The 18,273-nt window shown below is 45.4% G+C and overlaps 1 protein-coding gene across 1 annotated transcript in view; it reads left to right on the forward strand.

Annotated features, from left to right (window-relative positions):
- Window positions 1-18,273, forward strand: part of LOC130122581 (collagen alpha-1(XIII) chain-like) — an 80,763-nt gene that overhangs the window by 37,433 nt on the left and 25,057 nt on the right. Inside the window, exon 16 of the mRNA XM_056291511.1 lies at window positions 3,990-4,016. Within this exon, the coding sequence (XP_056147486.1) occupies window positions 3,990-4,016 (27 nt within the window). The remainder of the gene's footprint in view (window positions 1-3,989; window positions 4,017-18,273) is intronic.

An 18,273-nucleotide genomic window follows, 5' to 3' on the forward strand; every position in this document is an offset into this window, starting at 1 on the left:
TACTGTATCTTCTCCTTCTTCTGTCTGGATGGGCGGTGTCTTCATGCCTGACTGGGGGAACACCAGTTTGTGTGTTGGTTTTCAACATGTTGTGTGTTTATTTGGAAACAAACCGTCCATTTTATTTCTAAATCCAGATGAGTGTGCTCCGGCTGTCGCCATGCACGTTGGTTTTCCTGGTCGCACTGTACTGTTACTCTTTACACACACACACACACATACACATGCACAGACAGACAGACAGACACACACACACACACACACACACACACAGCAGCTTATGGCAGCTTAACTTAGCTTTGAAGTCTTGTGGGGGCAAAGAAGTCTGTACTTTTTAAACTGCCCTCATGCTCCTCCTTCTTCACTTTCCATGGTTTAGTGGACTTCCACTGGAGGACACACACACATCTGTAGTGGTGTCCAAACACAGCAGCTCTTGCACAGTAATCCCGGTGATCATCCAGAATGAGTACATGAGTACTGAGACGGAGCAGAGAGTACATGAGTACCGAGTACATGAGTACTGAGGCGGAGCAGAGAGTACATGAGTACCGAGTACATGAGTACAGAGACGGAGCAGAGAGTACATGAGTACAGAGTACATGAGTACATGGGTACATAAGTACATGAGTACATGGGTACATAAGTACATGGGTACATAAGTACATGAGTACATGGGTAAATGAGTACAGAGATGGAGCAGAGAGTACATGAGTACAGAGTACATGAGTACAGAGATGGAACAGAGAGTACATGAGTACTGAGTACATGGGTACATGAGTAAATGGGTACATAAGTACATGGGTATGTGAGTACATGGGTACATGGGTACATGGGTACATGAGTACATGGGTACATACATGAGTACAGAGACGGAGCAGAGAGGACTGCAGATCACCAACAGGGAGAAGTTACAAAACTGTAAACCAGATAATGGAGTTTTGATTGACGACAGGAGAATGGAGAGACGAGGGAGAATGGAGAGAGGGGGAAAGCAAATGAGAGAGAGATGTAGTTCCAGAGTGCCAAGGTTAAGAATAATGAAAAAGACAGAGAGTTTAGTATGGCAGTGTGTCCTGCATTTCTCCATCCATCAAATTCTGCATCAACTCATCATGAACTCAGAAGCAGCTGAAGCTGCTCCACCATCTGGGCAACGTCAGACTGTTTGGTCTCGGCTGTCACAGCAAACCTCAGCAGTACTGTAGATCCATCAGGAAGTCATCACTGCCCGAGGTGTTAAGAGTCAAGCTGCTCGGCTCACTTTGTGTCAGACGATTAAAAACAAAAACATCACGTCATTCTGTGGTGATAGTACAGAGGGTATGATACCATACGATGCGACTTCATCACTTGACACTGAATTTCATTTTGTGTCCTTAGGCAGTTCCCTTAAAGAGACTTCCACACATACGGTTACACATGTGACACTTATCCAGACAACCATGACAGACACATCACATCACATCACATCACATCACATCACATCACATCACATCACATCCTCTGGATTCAGATCTCAGCAGCACTGGTTTTGGTTTAGCAGCAGGATAGACTGGTGTATGAAAAAATTCTCAGCCTGTTGTGTTTACATGGAGGGACTCTAAATGGCCTCTCAGAGGGCAGAAGTTGTGGAGAAGTTGTGGACATGTGTGGAGGAGAGATGCTGTGTATATTGGGAGAAGGATGCTGAATATGGAGCTGCCAGGGAAGAGGAGAAGAGGAAGGCCAAAGAGGCTGGTGTGACAGAGGAAGGTGCAGAGGACAGGAAGAGATGGAAACGGATGATCCTCTGTGGCGCCCCCTAACGAGAGCAGCCGAAAGTAGTAGTAGTAGTAGTAGTAGTAGTAGTAGTAGTAGTAGTAGAGGGCAGAAGTTGGTGTTCTCTGTGTAAAACATGTGAAGAGTTGGAGCATCCTCTCTTTGTTAGGTACTGGAAAGGAGTGTGCCACAGGTTGGCCAATAATCTCCACACAGGTTTGGATTTGATTGTGTGGTTTAGACAGCACGGCATCATGCTGTGAATGACTGATTTACAAGCCTGAAGAATAATCCAGCCATTGGCTCCAGAAGATCTGAGACTATGGTAAATGAGCTGCTGTATCTTCTTACAAACAAATTCTAGATGAGAAGTCCATGACAGGGTGGCATCTAGCATTACACATGGCCATTTGTATGAGGAGACTTGTTTAATTTCTACGTTGTGAACTGTTACTAGAGGCAGCTGACAGTCAGGTGGAAAGACAAAAATAATGTCCTCTGTCTTATTAGTGTTGATAAGAGCATTTTTATCACTACAATCCATGAGCCGGTCAACATCAGACTGGTCCAGGCAGCATCAGACTGGTCCAGGCAGCATCAGACTGGTCCAGTCAACATCAGACTGGTCCAATGGTCCAGTCTGGTCCAGTGATCCAGTCTGGGGTCATCTCTGTCAGCCAGCAGAGATGGTAAGGTGGAGTCATCAGCGTCTTTTAAAAGAAACTGTTGGACACAACGTGAACAACAAAGGTGAGCTGATGCTCCAACATCAGTTCTGATCGGAGAGGAAAGGGTCTCATTACTTTTACTAGCTGTATTCTGTCTGTGAGAAGACAGTGATACCAGTAAATAAGAACTGTAGCTCAAGCTGAATTGTATTAAATGCAGATGAAAAGTCCAGGAAAAGAGCTCTAGCATATGTGAGGAGATGAGATGCACAAGCGTGACAACTGCATCTTCTGTGCTGCGACCTTGCTTGTAGGTACATTGAAAAGGATCCTGTGTCTTACATGTTCCTTTGTTGAGATGTTCTCCAGTGGTTTTATAATAACAGATGTAAGTGCTACTGGCTGAAAACCATTGTACTCTTTAGGACTTTTTTTTTTGGGAGAGGTTTGATATGAGATGTCTTCCAAGCTCGTGGAATGGTAGGAGTGTTGACGGACAGTTGAGAGATGGGTTGCCAGACGGAAGCCAATTCCCTGGCAAAGGATTTTAAAATGAGAGTACTGCTTGAGTCAGGGCCAAGGGCTTTCCTTCAGTCGGTATGCTGGAAGATGCACCTGACTTCATCCACAGCAATGATCCCTGTATCTGCACTAGTGGGTGTAATGGTCTTAAGTAGATTTGCCCATTCCTCAGGGTTGTTGACAGAATCCAAACGGGGGAAGAAGCGAATTACATCATTTGCAAACACACGTTCTTCGTCCAGCACAATGGGTTTGTTTGAAGGTGTGTCATCCTCTTCATAGTGTCCCGGAGTCTTTTGGGCTTGTTCGCTTTAAAGGTCTCCTCCAGATGCTCTCTGTGCACCTGTGGAGAACCTGGTCGTTCTGAGCTTCTGCTTGGGTTTTTGTCTTGTAAATGTCGACCATTCTGCCATGCAGACATCCCATGAACCTCTGTATGTGCCATGAAAGCTTACAAGGTTATCTTCCACTTCAGTGTTGCTTACCAGATGGACAGAGAAGGTGATTGACTCAAATGGGTGTAAAATGGGTTACAGCGTGTGCTTTTATGTTAACCTATTAATCTTCAGTTGTATACACCTAGAATTTCTGTTATATACTGCAATTGGTGGTGGCACAGTGGTGCAGTGGTTAGTGCTGTTGCCTCACAGCAAGAAGGTCCTGGGTTTGAGCCCTGGGGTAGTCCAACCTTCGGGGTTGTCCCGGGTCGTCCTCTGTGTGGAGTTTGCATGTTCTCCCCGTGTCTGATTTTGTATGTTATGAACTTAAATTCCTTCCCCGATCATAAACCAAATTAATCTCTGGATTAGTAAATCCACCTTGCATCTCCATGAACACCTGAGCCCAGTTTGTAACTGGTGTTTACAAGGTCTTTTTGCGCCATCTAGTGGACTGTTATGATGGCTGTGAAACCCTCACAAGGTCACTCACTGCTGCTGTTTGTGTGACTGTGAGTCTACCATTTAATCTGTGGTCGGGTGACACTAACAACACGCTTTCTTATGGACCACTGTCTTTCTCTTTGTCCTACTCTGATAGGGATTGAAGGGAGACCATGGAATGAAGGTAAGCTCATATACCCGCTGCTCAGACACTTTATTTACTTCATACTTTCACTCTACATGTACCGTCACATGTATAAAGCACTGCAAGTTCTTTTTCTTTTCATCTGATGTACCTCACATCCTTCACAAAAATCTGATCTACCTCACATCCTTCACCGAAATCTGATGTACCTCACATCCTTCACAAAAATCTGATGTACCTCACATCCTTCACAAAAATCTGATGTACCTCATATCCTTCACCAAAATCTGATGTACACTACCGTTCAAAAGTTTGGGATCACCCAAACAATTTCGTGTTTTCCATGAAAAGTCACACTTATTCACCACCATATGTTGTGAAATGAATAGAAAATAGAGTCAAGACATTGACAAGGTTAGAAATAATGATTTGTATTTGAAATAAGATTTTTTTTACATCAAACTTTGCTTTCGTCAAAGAATCCTCCATTTGCAGCAATTACAGCATTGCAGACCTTTGGCATTCTAGCTGTTAATTTGTTGAGGTAATCTGGAGAAATTGCACCCCACGCTTCCAGAAGCAGCTCCCACAAGTTGGATTGGTTGGATGGGCACTTCTTTGAGCAGATTGAGTTTCTGGAGCATCACATTTGTGGGGTCAATTAAACGCTCAAAATGGCCAGAAAAAGAGAACTTTCATCTGAAACTCGACAGTCTATTCTTGTTCTTAGAAATGAAGGCTATTCCATGCGAGAAATTGCTAAGAAATTGAAGATTTCCTACACCGGTGTGTACTACTCCCTTCAGAGGACAGCACAAACAGGCTCTAACAGGTACTATTTAATGAAGATGCCAGTTGGGGACCTGTGAGGCGTCTGTTTCTCAAACTAGAGACTCTAATGTACTTATCTTCTTGCTCAGTTGTGCAACGCGGCCTCCCACTTCTTTTTCTACTCTGGTTAGAGCCTGTTTGTGCTGTCCTCTGAAGGGAGTAGTACACACCGGTGTAGGAAATCTTCAATTTCTTAGCAATTTCTCGCATGGAATAGCCTTCATTTCTAAGAACAAGAATAGACTGTCGAGTTTCAGATGAAAGTTCTCTTTTTCTGGCCATTTTGAGCGTTTAATTGACCCCACAAATGTGATGCTCCAGAAACTCAATCTGCTCAAAGAAGTGCCCATCCAACCAATCCAACTTGTGGGAGCTGCTTCTGGAAGCGTGGGGTGCAATTTCTCCAGATTACCTCAACAAATTAACAGCTAGAATGCCAAAGGTCTGCAATGCTGTAATTGCTGCAAATGGAGGATTCTTTGACGAAAGCAAAGTTTGATGTAAAAAAAATCTTATTTCAAATACAAATCATTATTTCTAACCTTGTCAATGTCTTGACTCTATTTTCTATTCATTTCACAACATATGGTGGTGAATAAGTGTGACTTTTCATGGAAAACACAAAATTGTTTGGGTGATCCCAAACTTTTGAACGGTAGTGTACCTCACATCCTTCACCAAAATCTGATGTACCTCACATCCTTCACCAAAATCTGATGTACCTCACATCCTTCACAAAAATCTGATCTACCTCACATCCTTCACCAAAATCTGATGTACCTCACATCCTTCACAAAAATCTGATGTACCTCACATCCTTCACAAAAATCTGATGTACCTCACATCCTTCACCAAAATATGATGTACATCACATCCGTCACCAAAGCATGATGTCGTGGTTATATTGTGAATTATGGAAGGGTGTGGTAGAGTTTAAGCATCTCTCAGTGACCTTTGAACTCCCCCAAAGAAGCCAGAGGAAGGGCTCACATAGTACAAGAAATCAGGGGCTCCCAAACGTCTTCATACCTTGCTTCAGGACCCACTAAATAAATAATTAGTAATATCTCATTGTCTGTCAAAGCGTGAGACACTTAACAATCCTGTCTAAGTTGTTCATCACTGAGGACCAGGTGAAACAGACGAGACATGTCAGCATTACACATCATTCTTTTGTAGGATTTTTTTACTCTCGATATTACAAAATTGTATTTGATCACCAAATAAATAAATAAATGTGCATCTCTCCCCCCTGCTGTCCCTTAATGGTCTCCCGGTGCAGACACACAGCGTAGTCCTCCTGCAGACCCACAGTGTGGTCCCCCTGCTGCAGACACAACGTGGTCCTGATGCAGACTGACAGCATGGTCCCCTTGCTGCAGACCCACAGCGTGTTCCCCCTGCTGCAGACCCACAGTGTGGTCCCCCTGCTGCAGACACACAACGTGGTCCTGATGCAGACCCACAGCGTGGTCCCCTTGCTGCAGACACACAGTGTGGTCCCACTGCTGCAGACACACAGTGTGGTCCCCCTGCTGCAGACACACAACGTGGTCCTGATGCAGACTGACAGCATGGTCCCCTTGCTGCAGACACACAGCGTGGTCCCCCTGCTGCAGACCCACAGTGTGGTCCCCCTGCTGCAGACACACAACGTGGTCCTGATGCAGACCCACAGCGTGGTCCCCCTGCTGCAGACACGCAACGTGGTCCTGATGCAGACCCACAGCATGGTCCCCTTGCTGCAGACACACAGCGTGGTCCCCCTGCTGCAGACCCACAGTGTGGTCCCCCTGCTGCAGACACACAACGTGGTCCTGATGCAGACCCACAGCGTGGTCCTCTTGCTGCAGACACACAGTGTGGTCCCCCTGCTGCAGACACACAACGTGGTCCTGATGCAGACCCACAGCGTGGTCCCCTTGCTGCAGACACACAGCGTGGTCCCCCTGCTGCAGACCCACAGTGTGGTCCCCCTTCTGCAGACACACAACGTGGTCCTGATGCAGACCCACAGCATGGTCCCCCTGGTGCAGACCCACAGCCGGACCACGCTGCACATCATACCAGGCCTCACATTCGTCTGGTTTGCAAATAAACACACTTGTCTCTCATGGCAAACAGACCAAAATGATCTGTGATTGATGTTGTGTGGTCTGACGTTGTGGCTGCTATTTAGAGCCAAGGTCCGGAATAAAGTCTCTGATGTCTCTTAAACTCTGGATGTGGACAGGCAGACGGACAGACAGGCAGGCGGTTGCCAGGTCTGGGCCAGACATCAGCACACTTCAGAAAACAGCCCGTCACACCCGAGCCCTGTCCTGTTTTAATTCCCCACTGGTTCCTGTTTGATGGAATAGTCATTTCCACCAAACTTACCTCTCCAGTCCAAGGACCAGCATTGTGGGAGGCTTTGTGCCAAGCAGCCCGTGTGTCCTCTGTAAAACAGGGGGTGTACGTGACCTTCATCCACGTCTGTGTAAATGAAGCAGCAGCTCCTCCTTGCTTCAGCCAGGGCCCGTTCACTGAATTTACCCCGGCGGAGACGGCATGCTTGCTTTTTGTCCCAGTTAGTTTTTACTTAAATTGATGATGCCATCCATTTTGTAGGGAGGCGAAGGAAGGAGGGGTTTCCCTGGAGAGAGAGGAGAGAAGGTATACTGAAAAGTCAAAAGTTCTTTTTCACATTGCACGAGTGATGTTTTCTGATTTGCATATCAAGTGTATCGATGCTGCCGATGCTGGAGTGAATTTAGGCACAATCCTAATCGGCGTCTGCCCCAGAGACACTGGCCTATATGTGTGCAACACGTTTGTTGTTTTGTGCTCATTTTCTAACAAGCTTTGAAGTCCAACTAAACATTCAGACAGCTGCCTTTCTCCTTATGGACAGAAGAGCTCTTACGTCTGTCGTTCAGCATAAGCAACTGGGATCATGCACACTCTGGTTGAAGTACTGACCGCGTGTACTTCTGCCTTTAAGACCAGTTTCTGTACTCAAGTGAGAAACTATATTAATTTACTTGATTCTGCTGTTCACCATCTGTTGATGAGCCAAGACACACTTATTCTAATGCCCTTGACACGACACACACCCCATCATATCATCACTTTGTAACAAATGTACTATTACTGCTACTTTATATAGTACAACTATGATGATAAGGATGAACCGCTCTATGATGCCAGTTGGTTACATTTGGATCTATGTACTAATTTCTGACTCTTAAGTCACTTTAGAGCAGCACGGTGGCATAGCGGTTAGTGCGGTTGCCTCATAGCAAGAAGGTCCTGGGTTCGAGCCCCGGGGTAGTCCAACCTTGGGGGGGGGGGTCGTCCTCTGTGTGGATTTTGCATGTTCTCCTCCGGGGGCTCTGGTTTCCTCCCACAGTCCAAAGACATGAAGGTCAGGTGAATCGGCCATACTAAATTGTCCCTAGGTGTGTGTGTGTGTGTGTGTGTGTGTGTGTGTGTGTGTGTGTGTGTGTGTGTGTGTGTGTGTGTGTGTGTGTGTGTGTGTGTGTGAGTGTGTGTGAGTGTGTGTGTGTGTGTGTTTCGGCCCTGTGTGATGGTCTGGCAGCCTGTCCAGGGTGTCTCCCTGCCTGCTGCCCAATGACTGCTGGGATAGGCGTCAGCATCCCCACGACCCAGAGAGCAGGATAAGCGGTTGGGATAATGGATGGGTGGATGGATGGATGGAAGTCACTTTAGATAAGCGTGTGCTAAAAGCTAAAGTGATTTCTGGTCATGGTAAGGACTGGCTATCTTTCATGTACAGTATATTCCTGCCACCAAATACAGTAAGTATTGATCACTGATGCTGCCCTTTGTAAATGTATGCAGTATGGGGATGTGGATATGGTATATATCCTCATCAGTGTGGAATAGAGGACATATTTCTCTACCTCTCTGCTCCTCACCTGACAAACTGCCTCCCAGGAGTAGCCCGGCTGACCCGTAACCATGGCAAACGCTGCTGTTGCCACGGTAGCACCGCAGCAGCAACAGCAGCCGGCGTGTGTTTTCCGCATTAAGCCCTGCAAAACAGACAGATCAGAGAAAGGGGGAAGAAAAGTCAGAAAAAAAGAAAAACGAGAGACTTCAAGGAAAGTGCGTACTGGTGGTATCCACGGGAAACGGTAAGCTGGAAAAGCTTTTAGTGTTTTATAATAAAGACCAAGTACTTTTGCAGGCCGATCCTTCAAAGTTATGTTATGGTCACTGAAGGATTTGAGGTTTGTGACCCGGGGGGACTCCACCCGTTATAATCTCAAAAAGCTCGCTGACGTTTCCTCCACTAAACTCAAATGATATGGAACGGGTAGAGTCTTGGTGGCATAAGTCACTTTAATACCTACATGGTGCAGGCCGCAAAGGACAGCCTTGCTGTAGATTTAACCGGTTCCAGGCTGAAGCAGCCAGCAGGTTGCAGACTGATGCGTGGCCGCAGAGGAAGCAGAGCAGACGTGTTGAACCAGCCCATCATGACCACACGGGGCAGCCCTATGAGGCCTGCGAGGGCTGGCTGATGTGCCTCTCTACCCGCCGTCCTCTTGTTTCTGTGTTTGGTTTCACTGCCCTTACGGCCACAGTCATGGGCCCTTCAGACAGGAAGAGAGAATGAAAGCAGCCCATTGGCTGTCCTGGCAGGCAGATTGTGTGCCAGGAAACGGAGGAATGTCAGGAAGTTGGCTTTGCCAGAGCTGAAGTTTTCAGGCTTAGTGATGAGGCTCTCTGCCTTCCACAGACTCCGTTTAAATCAGAGTCAAAGAGGAAAGCAGCTGGAGTCTGGTGGTGACGGATGTCTGTCTGTAGGTACCAACTTGTCAAGAAACAAGAGTGTTTTTTTCTTTAGTGAACGCTACTGGTGACCAGCTGACAACCAGCTGTCCGTCTGTCGTCTCAGAATTTAATAACAGTAACTTTGCATAGAAGTTATCACTCTAGCAATGATTCGGCTAATTTCAGAGATGAACATAAGGCAGCCGCCCAAAACGTCATTCAGTCAGACTTACTTATATCATGTGTCTGTTGCGCTAGAATGTTTCTCAGAAGTAGTCGTAAAAAAAGCGGACCTGATAAGATTTTGTTTTCTGTCAGGTCATATGAGCCGAACATGACTGCTGGCTCACATTTGTCTCATTTAGCCCCTTGCTAAGCAGTGTGTTGGTCATGTGTACGCTGTGATGTCGCGGGGCCGTGATGGGGACGAGGTGCTTCAGCTTCCGTCTGTCCAGAAATGTCCACATGGCATTAGACATCCTCGTCTGCCACAGCACCACCTGTCTCCACCTCTCCACCGGCCTGGCAGAAGAGTGTTCATGTCAGGCCTATCTGCTGTGATCACACACATCCTCCCACACAACCACACACACCACAAGCACAATGCAACACTGCTCCCACGTATCCTGCAAAACCTGGAAGTTCATGCACTAACTTTCAGTCATGGAACATGCCTGGAAAATGATAAAATTGGTCAAATATCCCAGAAATATTATTGAAGTCATGGACAGTTTGTAACGTTAAGTTAAAAATAACAATTTGACCTGCTGAGATGGTGTATTTTTAGCATATTTTTGTGTTTTTAGGGTATGTTCATTGAGCAGCTAGAAGTTACACAGTCCATTTATAGACTGTCGAGACTTTTACTGATATTCCTGAATAATAATAAATTATTGTTATTATTCAGGACTGTCAGTGCAAGTCTTGACACTCTCTGGACTGTGTAATCCATCCATCCATTATCCAAGCCACTTATCCCAATTGGGGTCACGGGATGCTGGAGCCTATCCCAGCAGTCATTGGGCGGCAGGCAGGGAGACACCCTGGACAAGCCGCTAGTCCATCAACGATAATAATAATAATGATGATATGACCTTCTGTGACCTTCTTGTCATAATATCCATGCAATAGTCATGGAAAATGTCCTTGAAAACGTACCTACGATTACTCTCTCTCCCATTTCTCTCTCTCTCTCTCTCTCTCTCTCTCTCTCTCTCTCTCTCTCTCTCTCTCTCTCTCTCTCTCTCTCTCTCTCTCTCTCTCTCTCTCTCTCTCTCTCTCTCTCTCTCTCTCTCTCTCTCTCTCTCTCTCTCTCTCTCTCTCTCTCTCTCTCTCTCTCTCTCTCTCTCTCTCTCTCTCTCTCTCTCTCTCTCTGACACAACCCTCAAACCCGTTACACACTCCATTCAGAAATACTGGTATTAGTCCTGTAGTTGTAGATGAAGGAAGATGGAACCACAATCTCTGTGTGCTTTTTCAGCCCCAAAGGAGATGGTCAGCTGTACCACTGCTGGAGTCCCAACAGCAGAGATCTCACCATGACATCAGTACCATTTTATTTTTCTTTACTTTTTGGAGTTAGAAAAATACATTCAAGGCTAATTGTCCAGTTTTTCAGCCCAGCGATGGGCAGAAGTGCAGGTTTAAACATGTGTGTGAGGTAGCCACGTTCCTGAGTACCCATATCTGATGTGCAAAGTGAGAATAGATTAGTTTAAACTTGTGCAGCTCGATTCGCTGAAGACCTGCGTAACTCAACCGAGTGCAAAGACCAGAATACATCTGAAGTCATGAGAAGGTGGAATTGAGAAGTCAGACAGTATGCTAGTTCAGAAAATTACCCGTTTTAAATAACATACAGTTAAGGTCAAAATTATTAGCCCCCTTTATGAAATCAAACAAAATCCTTAACTTTTCCATGGAAAGTGTTTATAGTTTAATTGCTTCCAAAAGAACAAAGACAAAATCTCCACTAAGCTTGATTAAGATATTTTACTGATGCACTGAATTGAAACAAGAAAAACAAAAATGACAGGGCCAAAATGATTAGCCCTCTGACAATTAATAGTCAATAGTGTAACCTTTCTTACTCACAACTGACAACAACCTCTTATGGTGGTTCCTAACTAGGTTGGCACATGTCTCTTGAGGGATCTCAGCCCATTCTTCCATGGCATATTGTTCCAGCTCATCCAAATTGTGTGGTTTTCCAGCATGGCCATTAACCTTGAGCTCCCGCCACAGATTCTCAATAAGATTGAGATCTGGGCTCTGAGAGGGCCACTCCAGGACCTTGGTTTTGGTGTCCTTCAAAAAGTTTTGGACCAACTTGGATGTATGCTTCGGGTCATTGTCTTGCTGGAAGACCCAGCAGCGACCTAAAGCTAGACTGGCAGCAGATTTCTTTACATTACCCTCAAAATGTCAACATAATCTTCTTCATGATCCCTTGCACCCGAACAAGGTTCCCTGTGCCTGAAGCAGCAAAACAGCCCCACAGCATTAAGCTCCCACCACCATGTTTAACTGGGACAACTGTGTTTTTAGGGTTGGAGGCCTCGCCCCTCCGTCACCAAACAAAAGCACCACCCATGTGCCCAAACAGCTCAAGTTTAGTCTCATCAGACCAAAGGACAGACTTCCAAAACTCATGCCCACGTTTCAAATGTTCACGGGCAAACTTCAGTCTGGCTCTGATGTGCCGCTGTGTGAGCAGTGGAGTTTTTCTTGGACGATGACCTCGAAGCCCACCACGATGAAGAGCCCTCACAACAGTCTTCCTTGAAACATCAAGTCCAGAAGAGGCCAGTTCAGAAACACTCATCTTGGCAGAGATCCGGGGATTGTTGTTGACATCTCTGACTATTTTCCTCTCCAAAGTTTTTGAAATCTTGCACTTTCGACCAGGCCCAGGTTTGTTTCTAACACAATTTGTCTCCTTGTGCTTTGCAATGATGCAACGTACAGCTGTTCTAGACACTGTGGAATGCTTGGAAATGGCAGTATAGCCTTCCCCCTTGAGATGAGCATCCACTAGCTTCTTTCTGCGTTCCAGACTGATTTCTTTACTTTTTGGCATGATAAAATTACTTCTTACCAAGAATTCAAGAGTAGTCCCTCTCAATCAAGTGTTCAAGTGCCACTAGCCCTGTTCATTGGAGTCGCTTAAGTAAACTTCAATGCTGATTGATTGCTCAGGTGTGGTTTGAAAGCTGATTAATAGGTACGGTGGCACAGTGGTTAGCACGGTCACCTCACAGCAAGAAGGTCCTGGATTCGAGCCCTGAGGTAGTCCAATCTTGGGGGTTGTCCCGGGTCAACCTCTGTGTGGAGTTTGCATGTTCTCCCCGTGTCTGCGTGGGTTTTCTCCCACAGTCCAAAGACATGTTGGTCAGTCAGGTGAGTCAGCCGTACTGAGTTGTCCCTAGGTGTGAATGTGTGTGTGTGTGTGTGTGGGGGGGTGGGGGTGGGGGCTGTGATGGCCTGGTGGCCTGTCCAGGATGTGTCCCCACCTGCCACCCAATGACTGCAGGGATAGGCTCCAGCATTCCCGAGACCCTGAGAGCAGGATAAGCGGTTGGGATAATGGATGGATGGATGGATAAGATGTACTGGGTATTTTAAAATATATTATGATAAAATCCAAAGGCGGCCTGGTTCAATGTGGGTGGTGAACAGTCCATCTAATTCTATCTTGTGAACACAACATGAGGACCAGCCATCAATGACAAATTTGTTCAACTGAATTTATGCCTATGTGGCCCTGCAGCCGGTCTGGTATGGATAGGATGGCATGTCACTTTAGTCTCCCTATGATGAGGGTTTTTTGCCCTTTTTTTTTTTTTTTTTTTTTGCGTGGTGTCTGTGGCCACAGCTGTGACTCTACATCCTCTCTAGATTATCTACTCATTAATCTGGCCTAATTGAAGAGCGGCGCAAATCCACGGAAAATTATTCAAGTGTGTTTTGTGTTATTTATAATAACAACCTGTTTCATGGGATTCACCATTTATCTTACGGCTGGCTCTCAACAGATGCTCGTTTGTGACAGATTGTGATACAGCGGCCCTCACACTGCGGAAAAAGGCGTAAATGTTCATCCCATGACAAAAAATTTTTGTTTTAAATTTTTGCATGATGCAATACAAAGTGTCTGTGCAAAAGTGCAAAATAATTGCCAAGGAGACAGACATTTTGGCCAGTATGACCATCATCAGTGTCTTACAATTCCGATACAAATACCCATCACGTATATCTAGGAGAAGTTACTTATCAGGCGATGATAATTGAGTAATGATGCAACATATTAGCTTAATCAATAACAGTTGCATCATTCATAATTCATGCTATTCACATCCACAGATCTACCTTTAGAGTAAAGCACATCCATCAGAAAAATATACGGTAACACTTTCTGTGAAACTTGCATCGATAACGCCCTATAAGCCTCTATAACGCCCTATAAGTGTAGCTATAAGTCACTGTAAGATCCATTATAACCATATATATACCCTGACAACACCTCATAACCATATTTATGGTACATTATGTCAATTTAAAACGGATTTATGCATAATAAATATGTCATCATTACCCTGTTTATCTGTCAAATGTCATAATGCATCATAGCCAACTTGTTTTACTGAAGTTTTGTAGAGCTGCATAATGACACTTCAGTGCTATTTCACAGTCTTATAGGAAAGTATGGGTGTTATAGATGCTTATAGGGCATTATAGAGCATTATAGATGCTTATAGGGCATTATAGATGCAATCCTCATAGAACTTGTTACCAAATATACACTAGAGAATTACATTTTGATAAGGTTATATTAGATATGTGAACCACAGCATCATCAGATGCAAATGCTGAAGATCTAGAAAACATATATATTAGTACACATCTATTACTACTACTTTTGGCTGCTCCTGTTAGCGGGCGCCACAGCAGATCTTCCGCTCTTACTGGTACCCTTCTGTCGCAAATGACTCCAGACACTCTTCTCCACCCACTCCACTCTGCATGCGCTCTCTTCTTCACCTCTCTTCTGCACTCCCCGTTACTTTGTACAGTTGACCCCAAGTATTTAAACTCATCCACCTTCATCACCTCTACTCCTTGCATCCTCACCATTCCACTGTCCTCCCTCTCATTTATGCATAGGTATTCCGTCTTGCTCCTACTGACTTTAATTCCTCTTCTCTCCAGTGCATACCTCCACCTCTCCAGGCTCTCCTCCACCTGTACCCTACTCTCACTACAGATCACAATGTCATCCGCAAACATCACAGTCCACGGAGACTCCTGCCTGATCTCATCTGTCAACCTGTCCATCACCATTGCAAACAAGAATGAGCCGATCCTTGATGTAATCCCACCTCCACCTTGAACCCATCTGTCGTTCCAACCGCACACCTTATTACTGTCACATGGCCCTCATACATATCCTGCACAACTCCTACATACTTCTCTGCAACTCCTGACTTCCTCATACAATACCACACCTCCTCTCTCGGCACCCTGTCATATGCTTTCTCTAAATCTACAAAGATACAATGTGACTCCTTCTGACCTTCTCTATACTTCTCCATCAACATTCTCAAAGCAAACATCACATCTGTGGTGCTCTTTCATGGCATGAAACCATACTGCTGCTCGCTAATCGTCGCCTCTCCTCTTAACCTAGCTTCTATTACTCTTTCCCATATCTTCATGCTGTGGCTGATCAACTTTATACTTCTGTAATTGTTACAGTTCTGCACATCACCCTTATTCTTGAAAATCGGTACCAGTATGCTTCTTCTCCACTCCTCAGGCATCCTCTCACTTTCCAAGATTGTGTTAAACAATCCAATTAAAAAGTCCTCCTCCTCCATCTTCCCTAAACATCTCCATGCCTTCACAGGTATGTCATCTGGACTCTGTTTAGCCACTCGGTACAAGTCCTTTTCTCCTTCCTTAGTGTCCAACCTCTCATACAACTCACCATACACCTTTTCCTTTGCCTTTGCCACCTCTCTCTTTGCTTTACGCTGCATCTCCTTGTACTCCTGTCTACTTTCTTCATCTCTCTGACTATCCCACTTCTTCTTCGCCAACCTCTTCCTCTGTATACTTTGCTGTACTTCCTCATTCCACCACCAAGTCTCCTTGTCTTCTTTCCTCTGTCCTGATGACACACCCAGTACCTTCCTAGCTGTCTCCCTCACTATTTCTGCAGTGCCTGCCAAGCCATCTGGGAACTCGTCACTACCACCCAGTGCCTGTCTTAACTCCTCCCTGAACCCCACACAACAGTCTTCCTTCTTCAACTTCCACCATTTGATCCGTGGCTGTGCCTTCACTCTGTTCCTCTTCTTGGTCTCCAAAGTCACCCTACAGACCACCATCTGATGCTGCCTAGCTATGTTCTCCCCTGTCACTACCTTGGAGTCTCCAATCCCTTTAAGACTGTGCCCAATATATAAAATATAATCCACCTGTGTGTACACTTTCCTACACTCTTGTACGTCACCCTGTGTTCCTCCCTCTTCTTGAAATATGTATTCACCACAGCCATTTCCATCCTTTTCACAAAATCCACCACCATCTGTCCTTCCACATTTCTGTCCTTGACACTATATCTACCCATCACCTCTGTTTCCTTCACCAACATGTCCATTGAAGTCTGCTCCCATCACCACTCTCTCCTCCTTGGGTACATTCTCCACCACGTCATCCAATTCATTCCAGAATTCTTCTTTCTCTTCCATCTCACACCCAACTTGTGGGGCATATGCACTGATAACATTCATCATCCAACCCTTCAATTTCTGGCTTCATACTCATCACTCTGTCCGACACTCTCCACACCCCCAACACACTCTTGACATACTCATCCTTCAGAATTACCCCTACCCCATTTCTCCTCCCATCCGCACTATGCTAGAAGAGTTTAAACCCTCCTCCGATGTGCCTGGTCTTGGTCTCTTGCAGACACACTACCTTCCTTCTCTCCATCATATCAACCAGCTCTCTCCCTTTACCAGTCATAGTGCCAACATTCAGAGTTCCAACTCTCACCTCCACACTCTACCCTTCCTCCTCTCCTGTTGCCTCTAGACATGCCTTCTCCCTCTCCTCCTTCACCCAACAGTAGCATAGTTTCCGCTGGCACCCTGCTAGCCAACAACCTTGACCGATCTGGTACGGAAATCTGATTTATGATCTGCATATTTGATTTGGCAAAGGTTTAACACCGGCTGCCCTCCCTGATGCAACCCTCTCAATTTATCCGGACATGGGACCAGCATTAAGAATGCACTGGATTGTGCAGTTTGGGCGGCGCAGTGGTTAGCACGGCCTCCTCACAGCAAGAAGGTCCTGGGTTCGAACCCTGGGGTTGTCCAACCTTGGGGGTCATCCCAGGTTGTCCTCTGTGTGGAGTTTGCATGTTCTCCCCATGTCTGCAGTGAGTTTTGTCTGGGTGCTCCAGTTTCCCCCACCATCAAAAAGACATGCATGGTAGGGTTAATATTCCTGTCTGTGCCCCTGATTGAGGCATGGCAAGACGAACTGAAGTAGGTCCCTGGGCGCTGCTTGGCGGCTGCCCACTGCTCCTAGCTACACAGCTAGGATGGCTTAAATGCAGAGCGTAATTTCCCTATGGGGATCATTAAAGTGTATCAAAATAAATAAAAAAAATCAAAATCCTCAGTGAGTGGGTTACATATTATATATTAGTTCACATAAATACATATATCACAAAAAGCTCTGGCAGTTTCTAATATAAATTAGATGCTTTAAACTCATGCTAGCTTTTTCTGTGTGAACTTGCATGTGACTGCCTGCACGGTCTGAGCGTTACAACAGGAGACGTATCGCAGCTTTTCTTCTGTATCTTAAAACTGAAACATTTCCCTGTTATCACGTCTCCTCTCCTTCCACTTCTCCTTTTCTCCTCACCTTTGACTGCTTGCTGCTGCAGGGAGAACCGAGCTTTCCAGGTGCTCCTGGGCGAAAGGTAAACAGGCTTGTTGAATTGTGTCATCATTATGTCATCATACAATAATTCCAATCAGTTTATCATAATGCCAATCTTCCTTCCACTGGAAAGGGCCAGCCTGGCATCCCTGGTACCCCGGGCATTCCTGGCAAGCGGGGCTACAGGGTAGGCGGGACATGGAATGGAAATCTTAATCGTTTTTTCTGTCCACCCTGCTGTCAGTCATCCTCGTTGCCGTGGTGCCTCTGTAAAGTTGGCCCTTCATCTCATCATGGCTTGTGATTTTGACTGCTTGAGTGTCTTTTATTGGTTTGCTTTTTTGTTTATAATAGCTGTTATAAATTAGCCAGCATCAAGTCATCCCGTCTAATGAGTGCCATCTAACACCAGATATTGTGTGCTTCTGCAGTGATGTAGTGCTGAACTGTACACACACATACACACACTCTACATATATATATGTGTGTGTGTGTGTGTGTGTATATATATAGGTATGTATGTATGTGTGGGTATATATATGTGTGTGTGTGTGTGTGTGTGTGTATGTATATATATATACTGTATACTTAGCACAAAAATTAAGGAAATGTGTGTTTGGTAGATTATTTCTTTGTTGTAACGAGGCTTCTTGGCAATTAATCTTATATCAGGCAGCTGATTGTCAGCACCTGGGGTACCAGAAGCTCAAAACAAGAGTCA

This window comes from Lampris incognitus, chromosome 13 (assembly GCF_029633865.1).
Source record: "Lampris incognitus isolate fLamInc1 chromosome 13, fLamInc1.hap2, whole genome shotgun sequence".
NCBI lineage: Eukaryota > Metazoa > Chordata > Actinopteri > Lampriformes > Lampridae > Lampris > Lampris incognitus.